A 13,542-nucleotide genomic window follows, 5' to 3' on the forward strand; every position below is an offset into this window, starting at 1 on the left:
ATATTTATTTGACTCTTCTGTTATGAAGAGAAAATTACTAAAATTCATTATTTTCATAAACTAAATAGACAAACTAACCGTCCTGACGTCATACCCAGGGAGGCGCGTGGGGCTTGAGGCTTGGTGTTTCTATTGTGGTAGGCCCTCATACGTCTTTTGCTATTGTCAAGGTATAATTTCATTAATTTCATAGTCGTGGACCCCACTCTGAGCCTCCTTTGCCATATATAAATAAGCTCTGGCCGTGATTCACTTCTATCATCTAAAGCTTAAATTTAAAGCCGCAAGAGAAATTATTTCCTTCTTCCATCCTCCGTCTCAGATCGTGATCCTGGAAACGGTACCGTGTCTAACTCCCGGAATGACCAAGGTACACCCTAACATCGAGGCCACAGTTGCCGCCGTCGAGCAGCCGTCGGTCAAGTGCTCTGCTAAATTAGAGACAGCTGATGCTGCAGTGTTAACAGTGTGGAAGAAGTCTTTGCTTTTCAACTGCAAGGGTTTCACTGTATTTGATGCCAAAGGGAACCTCGTCTTTAGAGTTGATACTTACATGGCCGGATCCGGTAGTAACGGTGAAATCATTCTCATGGATTCCGGCGGCAAGCCTATCTTCACCATCCGCCGTAAGGTAATTATATATGATTTGGATGAATCCACCTTCTGTGTGAATTTTTATATCCATGTCTGATTATTCTTATACCATTTGCTTACTAATTGTATCAGAGGCTGAGCCTTGCGGATAGCTGGCTGGTGTACGACAGAGAAACGGTGGTGAATCCCTTGTTCTCCGTGAGAAAGCACATGAACATCCTTAATACGAAGTGTTTGGCTCACGTGAGCTCACGTACAACCGGCAATTGCAGCACTAATAATAATGGAAAAAACATCGTGTACGAAATAGAGGGATCGTACGCACAACGGAGCTGTGCGATGTACGACGAGAACAGGAGGAGGGTGGCGGAGATCAAACAGAAGGAGGCAGTAGGCGGTGTGGCTTTTGGAGTCGACGTGTTCCGTCTTATTGTAGAGCCGAAAATGGAGACGTCAGTGGCCATGGCTATCGTCATACTCCTTGATCAAATGTATGGTTCTTCCAGACGCTTCTCCACCTGATAAACAAAAAATCAAAATTTCGCCATATATTAGTACAGTATGATAGCGTAAACATCTTTGCATTCTTGAGGATCGCTGTGGGAATCGGGAAGTTGTAGCAGCATCTGCTCCTCCACCGACGCGCGTCCCTTTCACATGCAAATACCCACCCATTTTGCTTTTCTTTTTTTTTTTTTTTTTTAAAAAAGAAATTATTTAGAACTTGGTTTTTTCCTTTTAAATAAAAAACCAAGTTGGAAGTGGTGATGTATAAATTGTATTTTACTATTGAGGTTTGGCAAAATGCTCAGTTTAGTTATATAGTGTTAGGTTATTGGGAAAAAGAAAAATTCCAAAGATTTCGCAAATTGAAAGCATTGAATCTTAATAATAAATCTTAATACTTTCAATTCTTTGCGATAATAAACAAGTCTTCACATTAAGAGCGTGTTCAGTAAAATTTTTGGTTTTTTTTTTTAAAACTAAAATATTTTTTATTGTTTATTTTTTAAAAAAAATTATATAAGAATAAGTAATAATTTTTTTAGAATATGATATTCAAATATAAAATTAATATACAAATAATTTTATACATAGTTGTGTATAAATAATAATAAATTATTTTTATAAAATATATAATATTATAATAAAAATTATTATTTGATTTATATAATATAAAGAAATTTATTAATTAATTTTTTGATTTTAAAAAATATATTAAAATATTTTTAAAAATTTTAAAAACTTACTAATAATTTCATTCATTAATTTTAAGTGTTAAAGTGTTGTAAAATAGTTTTAAATACGAAATGATTAATTAATAAATTTTTTTATAAAATTGAATAATTAATTAAAAATTTATATTATTGAAATTAAATAATAAAATATTTAATAATTAAAATTATGAAAATTTTAATTAAAATAATTTTTATAATTTTAAAAATATTTTAAAGTATTTTCAATTAATGAATTTTTTTAAATTAAATAATAAAATAAAGATATATTTTTATAAATTAATTGAATGAATATATATTTAAAGAAAAGAAATACATTTGATGGATAACATCAAATTTTGAAATCGTTAATGATAATGTAAGAAAGGTTAAAAAAAATTGATAAAATTGATAATAAAAAATTAATAATTATAGTTTTTAATTTTAATTTTTTTATTTTAAAATATTTTTTTAATAAATAATAATAATAAAAACACAATACTAACAATCACCTCTAAATAAACGCACCTTAAATTTATTCTAATGTACCGACCAGTAGCACCACTAGGCCTACAAGTGCCAAAAATTTTGAAAGTATCTATTACTGTAATTTTAATATAAAATAATTAAATCCTTTTATTTTACTGAAAAATAGCCTCTTAATTTAAAAATAAATATACTTATATTTTTTATACGTAATAAATAGCTTTTATATAATATCCAAAAAATTTATAAGATAAAATTTATAAGATAAACTATCATTTACAGTGAAACTTTATATCATTTTAATTTTAACTAAATTAAAAAGGCTGTTAACACTTTTAACTAATGGGCAATTTGAGGTTATAAATTGTTTATGTAATATGCTGTGTCAGTTATAATATAATAAAATTTTATTTTAGTTAAATTTATATAAATTATCAATTTTTCTATTTTTTATTAATTTTAGCTAAAAAAACAAAATGTGTAGCATGCAGTCACTTGATTATTCGGTTAACGTAAAAATTAATTTTTTTAATGTGAAATCTATTTGAATTCATTATCATATTAGGTAAAATATATATATTTTTATTACTGCACTTAAATATATAGTTTGAAGCAATAAATTCAATAATTCACATTAAAATTTTATATTAAAAATAAAGATACTTTATTATTATATTAAAATAAATTTTTTTTCACTCTAAATTAAAATTAACACAATTTTATAAATAAACCTTCTATTTTAAATTGACTATTTACAGATATTAAAAATAAGCCTTCTTTTATAAATTATTTTAGTCAACAAATAAATTTTATTTTAATTTTACTCACTGTTAAGTTATATTTAATATGTAATAAGTACCTAATAATTTTAGATTAAATTGGTGCTAATTTTTTATAATATAGTTCAATTTAGAACATGATTTACTTGAGGTGAGTATGAAAATCTTTAATTAAATTAAAAAAAATAATTGACTAAAATTATAAAATTATGTAAAAAAATTTATTAAAATATATAACCTTATAATTTAAAATTATATTTTTACTGATTCAGCATACTTCATAAAGTATATTTCAATCCTTCAATTGAGTTTGATTAAAATTGTTAACAACTTTTTAATTGGACTAAAATTATAAAAAAAAATTGATTAAAGTTAAAAAACAATTTAAAGGTTTGGCTAAAAATAATAGTTTATTCAAAATTATAAATCCTCCGATTTTATGAATTTATATAAAAATTTTCAATCAATTTAAATTTTAATGTAAAACAAATTCAATTAATCAATCAAATTAAAGATTCATAAATAAAAATAAAATTTACAACATATAAATAAAATAAAGGAAAAATTTTATAATTTTGAAATCCAGGTACGTATTTTAAGCATTTCCTTCTTTTTTTTTCGAAATTTTACTTGTAACACTTTTTTTTTTTCATAATTTCTAAGCAACACAGAATTTTTTTTTAATTACTAGGAAATTATTTTTTTATAGAATTTTGTTAAGAATAATAATAGAATTAGTTCTGACACTATTGTTTCCTTCCCGTCTTCCCAATTTTATGTATAACACAGATTATATAGATAGGATTTCATATACGGTAATATAATATTATTGCTTTATAATATTTATTCATTTTTTAAAAACTTATAATTTTATTAAAATAATCATGAAAAATTATAGATCTATCAAGAATCCAAGAAATTAAATGAAAAAACTTGATGCAATATCGAAACAGCATTACAAATCAAATGCAATTTAGACTATATAGATATAATTATTATATAAATAAATATAAAATGTATTTACTTTTTAAATATAAATTTTATTTAATTAAAAAATAATTTCATTAACTAACATCACATTAGTGACAATGTTTAAATTTAACATTTAACTTTTAAATAAAAATTTAACTAAACACTTTTAACTTTCGATACAAGATTCCTCTGTAATCCATTTATGATTCGATATTTTCGTATTTTCTTCTTTCTTAAATTTAACTTTTTATTTTCTCTTCCTAATTTAAGACAATTTGCATCAATTGACTATCGATGAAGAAAAAGATGTTGTTATCCATATTAAAAGTTCCAGAGGTATTTCGATCGTCACTTATGATTTCTGTACGGTAGAGATGTTTCTCACATATAATCCAATCAATTTTCAGAATATGCAGACTTTTTTGGCAAATTTATGGCGACAATCCTCAAACAGTTATTGCACTGAAAGATTTGGTTCTTAGTTACAAGGCAGACATTTTATTTTTTATGGAAACAAAAACTCTTAGTTCTCGTATGAAATTTTTTCATAATTTTTTACATTTTGATAGTTGTTTCTCAGTAAATAGAAAAGAATTAGGAGGATGTATTTCGTTAATGTGGAAGTGTCATGAATCTGTTTATGTGGTTGGTTTTTCTTCAAATTTTATCAATTCGGTTGTTTCGGAATATAATTTTCAATTGAGGTTTACTAGTTATTATGGGTTTCCGGAATTGCAATGACGATATCAGTTTTGAAACCTTATTCAAGCTTTATTTCGTAAAAACTCTCTTCCGTGGTTTTGTTCGGGAGATTTTAATAATTTATACTCGAGATATGAGAAAGAAGGAAGAGTGTCTTTGAAAAATTATCTTATGTAGAGATTTAGACATGCATTTTTGCTAAATTATTTTATGTAGGAGTTTGATTTTGAATGATTATAAATCTTTGTTAGACTCTAGAACTGATATTTCTGTTAGATGGATTCGTTATAATACTACTCTAACTACTCATACTTTGCCTAGAGAATTTATCAGATATAATCGTATCTCTGTTTATAATGATATCCCTCTTTATTTGATAAAATTTTATTAATGCAACAAGTAGTGTTGCTTTAAAAAACATTTTTTTAAAAATTTCAATTTAATTTTTATATAAAATTATGACAAAGTACTAATCCCAGTTGATTTTTTCAAGTAATTGTCTAATTAGATGGAAAATATTTTATATTTTAATTGATTATTATTTATTATATTCTACTACAATAGAATATAGAGCGTTAAAAATAGTATTTTTCAATTAAGATTAAATATGAATAAAATAAAAATATTGGATTTTTTTTTTTCATTCAATGAGCCTTCTAAACATTTTGATGGCATTCCATTATTCAAGTAAAGTTTTCGATCTAAATAGCTAATTTAATTGATATTGCAAATGTTAAAAATATTATTAGTTTATATAATGAAAAGAATAATATGAACAACAAAATGTCTAAATTTCTAAATGATCTAATTATTGATAAGGAAGCAGTATTTAGTTTAAATTGAAAAAATTATTTGAATTGAATTAATTTAAAATTTTGATTTAATTTTTTATTTATTTCGATTCGGTTCAATTATTAATTTCAAAAATTTTAATTATTTCAGTTCGATTCGATTTTGATAAAAAAATTAAAAAAATTAAACTAAACCGATTAATGATAATAGTATATTATTTTTAATAATATAGAGAGATTAGATCATATTAAGATTAAAATATTTTAATTAAATTTTAAAATATTAAAAATAAGTATAAAAAATAAAAAAATTATTAAAAATTCAAACTGATTAAACTGAATCGAATCGAACTAAATTAAATGGTTCAATTTGATTCAATTTCTAATTAAAATCGGTTCGATTCGATTTTCATAAATATTAAAATTTTAATTTTTAATTTATTCAATTTAATTTTATTTTTAATCAAATCAACTAAATGCTAACTTTAATTACTCCTCCATCCTCCTCTTATAGCTTCTATTTTTCTTTGTAATTATATATATTTTTTAAATAATCATCTATTTTTGTTTTCAAATTTGTCAATATATATCCCCCGATATAAAAGAGAACAATATAAAAGGAAGCGAGCCCATAAGAGTCCAGAGAAAACAAATATTCCAATCCATCCCCCAATATAAAAGAGAGCAATATAAAAGGAAGCGAGCCCAGAAGAGTCAAGAGACAGCCCAGAGGACTACCTCAAACTCTGCAGCTCTACCAATTTTAGATTAGGAAAAGCAGCCAAACACAAGATGATTTGAAGTTGCTAAATAGAACGCATAATTGACCAAAGAAAGTAAAACTCTAGGAGGGAGGCACTGTGGTCACCCTCGTAGGCATCTCTCATTAAGATTTGAGGGAAGCCAAACACAACATTGCTTAATCGTCTACTATTCGGATGGTAAAAAAACTGGCAAACTATCTTTTATCATTAGATTTGTATGAAGAAAATCTTCTTTTTACATCTTTTTATTATCATCCATTATAATAAATTGAATTTTTTTATAATAAAATTTTAATAGGAAAAAAATTGTTATTAAAAATATATTAAAATTTGTGAATAAATACTTAAATTTTATGTATTAATAATAATAATTAAATTATAATTTAACAAAAATTTAAAATATAAAAACTGCAATTAATCATCAGAAATTTATCAATTATTAAGTTTCTGCTATATTTTTTAAAAATAAAATTTAAAATTTAAAATTTAAAATTTTTTTTATGTATTTAAATAAATTTATCACTAAGTGAATTTGTAAATATGGAAATACTAAATATCTGCTATTTAACCGCTGGATTAAACTGGAGCTAATGCCAACGTCAAATGGAAGTAGTTAGAAAGTGCGGAGGGTGACGCCGTGGCATTGAAGAAAACAACGGATATCACGTAAATGCGAGAAAAAAGAAAATTTTCTAGAAATGTCACGTGGAAGCATGACGAAGGAAGTTACTAGTTCCAGTTTGAAAGGTCCGAATTCCAAAGGCGAAAAGCCCAGTGTACCCTTAACCCTAATTGGACTGTAAAAATCCATCGGCGAAAGTCCCCTGATTTCTCACTTTATTAACCGACAGTTCCACTGCAGCTAGTGGTTTTTTGTTTTCTCTGTTTCATTGTTGTTTATTTTTATTAGTCCCAGGATTTGATTTTGCTCTCGCTGGTTAATTCTATTCAGGTAAGGCTTATAATGCAATTGGGTTTTTGGATTTTTCCCTGAATATTGTGTGGTTTTCATTTGATTTATCGTTGTGTATATATTGGGTGGAGTTAATAGTTCAGGTTGTTTGATTTTGTTGATAGATCTTTTTTTTTGAGGTATAAAAAAGAAATGGGGAGCTCTGGGGAATTCACATGGAAGCTGGCGGATCATCCAAAGCTTCCCAAGGGGAAGACTATTGCAATGGTTGTTTTGGATGGTTGGGGTGAGGCTAAACCCGATCAATATAATTGTATCCATGTTGCTGATACTCCCACCATGGACTCATTCAAAAAGGTTTCCTTCAGATCCTTTTTCAAACCTTCCAATGAATTGTTCATTTGATTCCGGCCTTCTATGATTGTGATTGTTTTGCCTGTTTTTTGATTAGGAGGTTTTTGAACTTTTTAGTATTCGTGTCAAACAATCGTTTGACGTTTGTTCTTTATACATGTTTTGTAGACTGCCCCAGAGAAATGGAGGTTGATTAGGGCTCATGGAACTGCGGTGGGTCTCCCAACTGAAGACGATATGGGCAACAGTGAAGTTGGTCACAACGCTCTTGGCGCTGGACGCATTTATGCTCAAGGGTCAATTTCTGTACCTTTTATTTCAAATGTCATTGAATCTAATGCATTTCTTAAGTAAAATATAAGGACTCTACACAAAGTCAAAGTGTGATTGCTAAACTTTGATATTGTATTAAAAAGAATGCATGATTAGGTAATTTAAAACTTACATGGGCTAGATGGTGCAACTTGATCAATGTTTGAGAAATCTGAATCTCAATTCAAATTCATTCTAGGTGAATCTTTCTAGTTCGATTCTTCTGATTTCAAATGGCATATTGAAAGCTTCTTAGTTGATATTTTTTCTATAACACTGACTACTCTCTTTTCACCTTCTTATGTTCTGAAAATGTTGCAGGAGCATCAGGTGCTCTCATAATTTTTCCAATGGAAACGCTTATTTAATCTGTCCAACTTCACATGTTGGCAGCTAGTCAATTTCTTAGTGTTTTTTTTTTTAATAACTAATTCTTAAGAGTCATGAATCACATTAGTATCCTTTTAAAGACGTTCTGTCAGAGTGGTAAATTTCTTCATCAGTAAGTTTCAAGGTTGAAAGTTATTTTCTTCTGAATGCAGTGCAAAGCTTGTTGACCTTGCTCTTGCCTCTGGAAAAATCTTTGATGGAGAGGGGTTCAAGTACATAAAAGAATGTTTTGCAACTGGTACTCTACACCTTATTGGCTTATTAAGTGATGGTGGAGTTCACTCCAGGCTTGATCAGTTGCAGGTAAGTTTTGTAGTTGGGCACTTCTTGTTATCTTAGGCTTTGACTAGGATTGTGGTTGGGAGGCCAAAAAGCTGCATTTGTAAAAGTATCATTTTAGATGCTGTTGAAAAAAAAAATGTTTAGTTGTTTTGGAGTTCTGGTGACAAGCATGTCAAATTTAACTTTGAACCAAGTTTTAATACTCTCTAACCAACATATTTAAGGAGGTGTTTTCTAAACAGTATCTCCAACAATAATGCCAAACAAATCCTATTTCTTGTCAATCGTTTTTCCCAAATTCTGTTTATTCATTATTTGTTTTCAATTTCTTTGCAGTTGTTGCTAAAAGGTGCAGCTGAACATGGTGCTAAAAGAATCAGAGTTCATGTGCTTACTGATGGACGCGATGTAATAGATGGTACAAGTGTTGGCTTTGTAGAAGCTCTTGAGAATGACCTGGCAAATTTACGTGGGAAAGGTGTTGATGCACAGATTGCATCTGGTGGAGGCCGCATGTATGTCACAATGGATCGCTATGAGGTACTTAGTCTAGATCCTAAGGAGCTTGTTTGTACAACATTTTCCTTTTAAAGTTGTGTTTTTTAAGTTTTGTTTTTGCCTTTGTACCCAACAACTGCATCCTGAAAAGGAAATGGGGCAGGTAACATGAAAGAAAGTTAAAGTTACCTGGGGTCTATTGAATAGTAACTTCTGGTTGATGGTGTGTACTGTGTAAAGGGGCAACTGCTATAATTATCCTTGGCAACTTTGGTCACCTGGACTGTGACATTACCAAAAGTGGTGACATGTAGTCAGCTTGCCTTGTGGGATAAATGGACATGGTTATAATACATGTCAACTTGTCAAGTTGGAGAGATGATTAGGTTAGGCCCACCAGATAATTTTAATAATAACCTTTACCTACTCAATCTAAACAAATCTTCCTAGCATACTGTTGTAGGTGTTGGTTTGTTTTCCTTTATTTTTATGGATGTAGCAATATAATTATTGTTAAAATCTCAAGTTTTTATTTGAATGATTTTATCATTTACAAGCTAGAAACCATGTTGAAAATTCAAAACATATACAGTCAAGTACTGGTGAAATCACATCTTCTAAATGCAAAATGGATACAGTTTGCCGTTTTACCGTCTAAAATTGTATGAAATTATGAGGTTGAGTTTTGCAATTTGTTTCATGTCAGCCTAGTTATCAAGACATTAATCTCAAATATAGAATAGCTTTGAAAAGTTGCTATGCAGCTTTCTATGAATGTAATTGTATTTTTTAACACTACTTTCTATAGTTTGTAAAATGTTACGACTGTACAATCTGGTTATGGACCCTCCTCCTTTTCCAGTAATCTAGTTTAAGAAAGAAAAGAGTTGTAACAGCCTGTTCAACATCTTCCTTGCGTGTAAATTCTTCCTCTGATCTTTGCAGAATGACTGGAATGTTGTGAAACGAGGATGGGATGCCCAGGTTCTTGGTGAAGCCCCACATAAGTTTAAGAATGCTGTTGAAGCTGTCAAGAAACTAAGAGAAGAACCCAAAGCCAATGACCAGTACTTACCTCCTTTTGTCATTGTCGATGAGAGTGGGAAGCCTGTAGGCCCAATTGTGGATGGTGATGCTGTTGTAACGTTCAACTTCCGTGCTGATCGTATGGTTATGCTTGCTAAGGCCCTTGAATATGAGAATTTTGACAAATTTGATAGAGTCAGATTCCCTAAAATCCGTTATGCTGGAATGCTTCAGTATGATGGCGAGTTGAAGCTTCCAAGCCATTACCTTGTATCTCCTCCCGAGATAGAAAGAACATCTGGTGAATATTTAGTCCACAATGGTGTCCGTACCTTTGCTTGCAGGTGAGCCAGCACCAGAAATATCTTATTTTATAATTCCTTGCTAGAATATTCCTTCTTCATTTGGAAAGAAAAGAAAAAATGTGTGTTTTTTTCTTTTCCATTTTATATGAGTGTCATTTGTTTAAAATGTTGTTGGGATTACAATTTTATACCATATATCATATCCTAGAGCAATTTTGTGGGCCAGTTAAAATATTGTTGGTGCTTTACATTTATTTTCTCAATTTGACTATATTCCGCATAAGTTTTTAGGCCTCCCATTTATTATGTTTAACCAGTTAATTTGTTTATTTACAGTGAGACTGTCAAATTTGGTCATGTCACTTTCTTCTGGAATGGAAATCGTTCTGGATATTTTAACGCAGAAATGGAGGAATATGTTGAAATTCCCAGTGATGTTGGAATTACATTCAATGTCCAACCAAAGATGAAAGCAATAGAGATTGCAGAGAAGGCAAGGGATGCTATCCTCAGCCTCAAATTCCACCAGGTAATTATTGTCTATCATGTGCTAAACTAGCAGTTGGTACCACATTTTACCAATGAATAACTTGTTATTTTGCATATCTGTTTAGGTTCGTGTTAACCTACCAAATAGTGACATGGTTGGACATACAGGAGACATTGACGCCACAGTTGTGGCGTGCAAGGCTGCAGATGATGCTGTAAAGGTATAACTGATCTTAATAATTTTATTTTGCCATTATTTAAGAATTCAATTGTTCTTTCAACTGGATATATACGATTTTCTTATTTGGTTAAAGATATCTGATTTGGAAAAAAGTTTTATTGTGTATTGGGGTTCTTGATAATTTTGAAAGCACTTCTCCAGATATTGGAATGCTAAGTATGCTTGAAAGTAAACAGAAATGTGCCTCTGGCTTTCTGCTGACTGAAGATACTTTTTTGAGTGCAGATGATAATTGATGCTATAGAGCAAGTTGGTGGAATATATGTTGTTACTGCAGATCACGGCAATGCTGAGGATATGGTGAAGAGGGACAAATCTGGGAAACCTCTTCTCGATAAGAGTGGCAACATTCAGATACTCACTTCTCACACCCTTCAGCCAGTAAGTTGTTTAGCTTTTTGCCAGTAAATTTAAAAGAAACAGATTAAATGATATGAAATGTAGTTGTCCTGGGTGATGTTATGCGTGATATTGTGGACAGCTAGAGTACATGCACATGATGTAATCTAATGAACCGAATGCTGTTGCCTTGCTGTTAGCAATTTAAGTGTACTGGAGCATTCACCAGGGAAGGAAACATGTAGAGAGACGAGCTGTCTGCATTTTCTCGGCATCCTTTTGAATCATTTCGCTAGTTTATCTTTCTTGCTGTGCTGATTGATTTGATCTCTCCAATTCGAACTTCTCTTTAGGTGCCTATTGCAATTGGAGGCCCTGGATTGGCAGCTGGTGTCAGGTTCCGCAATGATGTTCCCAGTGGAGGACTTGCTAATGTGGCTGCAACTGTGATGAATCTCCATGGATTTGAGGCTCCTAGTGACTATGAAACCACCCTGATTGAAGTAGTCGATAACTAGGATTGAAGAAAACCCATAGATTAACTTAGCTTTGCTTAAATTTTGATCAGCAACTGAGCAATGCAAATCTAGTTAAATAAGTTAATTTTGAGTCTGCTTTGCGGCTCCCTATTTTGGATTTAAATCTATTTTGCAGTTTCTTCGTCTTATTTCTTTTTCTTTTGAGAATTAATGTACCCCATTATTTATGGTAGCATATAGAAGAAGTGATGATTGAAACAATGTCGTTAACTCCAGCATTTTTTCTTTTTGAAATCTGATCTTGAGAGGAATTTATTTGTATTATAATATTAATTACATATAAAAAAAATGAATTTCTTGTTCTCGTTTAATAATTATAGCATTTATATTATGGTCAGTAAATTGTTTCCCTCCTATCTATATATCACAATTTAAAGCCTTAAATCATATGAGCTTGAGAATACTCCAAATTCAGAATAAGGCAAGTCTCATTTTCATCTTGCCTGCCTTTTTAATTTTTTACTTGAAGCGAAAAACAAACTATTCATAAAAGTATTGCCCCTTGTGTTCATCTGGCGACTGCGATGATAGTTACCGGAATTTTGGGGATATTAATGGTAAAAGTGGAGGGGAGAAAGCGATAGCCAACCCAACGCAACAGTGTCATTATCCTCAGCATTTTTATTAACTCTAAATTAAAAAGACTAAAGGAATTAAGCCGTTATAAAATGAAATTTGAATAAATATAACAGTGAATTTTAATAAAATAAAAATTAAAAGTTTTTGAGATTAAATTGTTTTTCATAAAAAATAGAAATTAAAAGGTCTTCAGGCCCATATTTTTTAACTATGCTCGCAAGTGATTGTTTCTGGATTTGCCGAGACTGGTGTTTTGAGAAGTGATATCACAGTAGCAAGCATTAGATTCATCTGAAGATGTGAAATTACTTGCTGATCGGCATCACCCATTAAAGTAGAGTTTTTTTTTTTTTTTTTTTTTTTTTGTCTGAGATATAAAAGTAGAGAGTTTAAGAGGTTGGGGAAGTGAAATCCTTCCTGATTGAGTTACAGAGATTTTCATGTCGGCTAAGAAACCAAACCATATTAATTGATTGATGCTTAAGTATCAACTTCTGGATTTGTCTGTCTGATGCAGTAATGATTTGAATATAACAGAAATGCATACAGATGAGTTTATATGTCACATTGAATGAATTTGGCAAGTGGTTGAAAATAGATTGGAAACTCTCAAAATAAAATAAAATTTCATCACAATTATGAGGTAGATATTAAGAGGGCCAAATAATTGTTTACTTCAATCTCATGCTCTCATCATCAATATCTCATTGCTTAATTCATTTCTCATTAAATTTTTTTAATTTTAATAAATAACATAGTTGATCTAATTATTTTTTTAAAAAAATTATTATTTAATTTTCGTATTATAAAAAAAACTCATTAATTAATTTTTTAATATTGAAAAATACAAGTGAAATTTTAAAATGTATAATAATTAATTTATCTATTAATTTTAATAATTAAATATTATATAAAATTTAAAATAGAGATTAAACAGTAGACTTTTATAAAATTGAGAAATCAATTAATAAAT

At 29.5% G+C, this 13,542-nt stretch overlaps 2 protein-coding genes across 4 annotated transcripts; both read left to right on the top strand.

Annotated features, from left to right (window-relative positions):
- The first annotated feature begins 250 nt into the window (after positions 1-250).
- Positions 251-1,291, top strand: LOC110622139 (protein LURP-one-related 8). Its single transcript, XM_021766545.2, has 2 exons — positions 251-631; positions 727-1,291. Exons 1-2 carry the CDS (start codon positions 362-364, stop codon positions 1,114-1,116), a joined length of 660 nt encoding a protein of 219 aa, XP_021622237.1. The 5' UTR covers positions 251-361; the 3' UTR covers positions 1,117-1,291.
- A 5,714-nt stretch (positions 1,292-7,005) lies between these two features.
- Positions 7,006-12,205, top strand: LOC110623085 (2,3-bisphosphoglycerate-independent phosphoglycerate mutase). Of its 3 annotated transcripts, none has more exons than XM_021767952.2 (10): positions 7,006-7,254; positions 7,380-7,572; positions 7,738-7,865; positions 8,424-8,574; positions 8,890-9,093; positions 9,997-10,421; positions 10,719-10,911; positions 10,997-11,092; positions 11,338-11,493; positions 11,805-12,205. In XM_021767952.2, exons 2-10 carry the CDS (start codon positions 7,408-7,410, stop codon positions 11,967-11,969), a joined length of 1,683 nt encoding a protein of 560 aa, XP_021623644.1. In that variant the 5' UTR covers positions 7,006-7,254; positions 7,380-7,407; the 3' UTR covers positions 11,970-12,205. The 3 variants fall into 3 exon arrangements, with proteins under 3 accessions (XP_021623644.1, XP_021623646.1, XP_021623645.1); XM_021767954.2 differs by having other exon boundaries at positions 7,395-7,572; XM_021767953.2 differs by having other exon boundaries at positions 7,406-7,572.
- The last annotated feature ends 1,337 nt before the right edge of the window (positions 12,206-13,542 follow it).

The sequence above is a fragment of the Manihot esculenta genome, chromosome 9, assembly GCF_001659605.2.
Source record: "Manihot esculenta cultivar AM560-2 chromosome 9, M.esculenta_v8, whole genome shotgun sequence".
Taxonomy (NCBI): domain Eukaryota; kingdom Viridiplantae; phylum Streptophyta; class Magnoliopsida; order Malpighiales; family Euphorbiaceae; genus Manihot; species Manihot esculenta.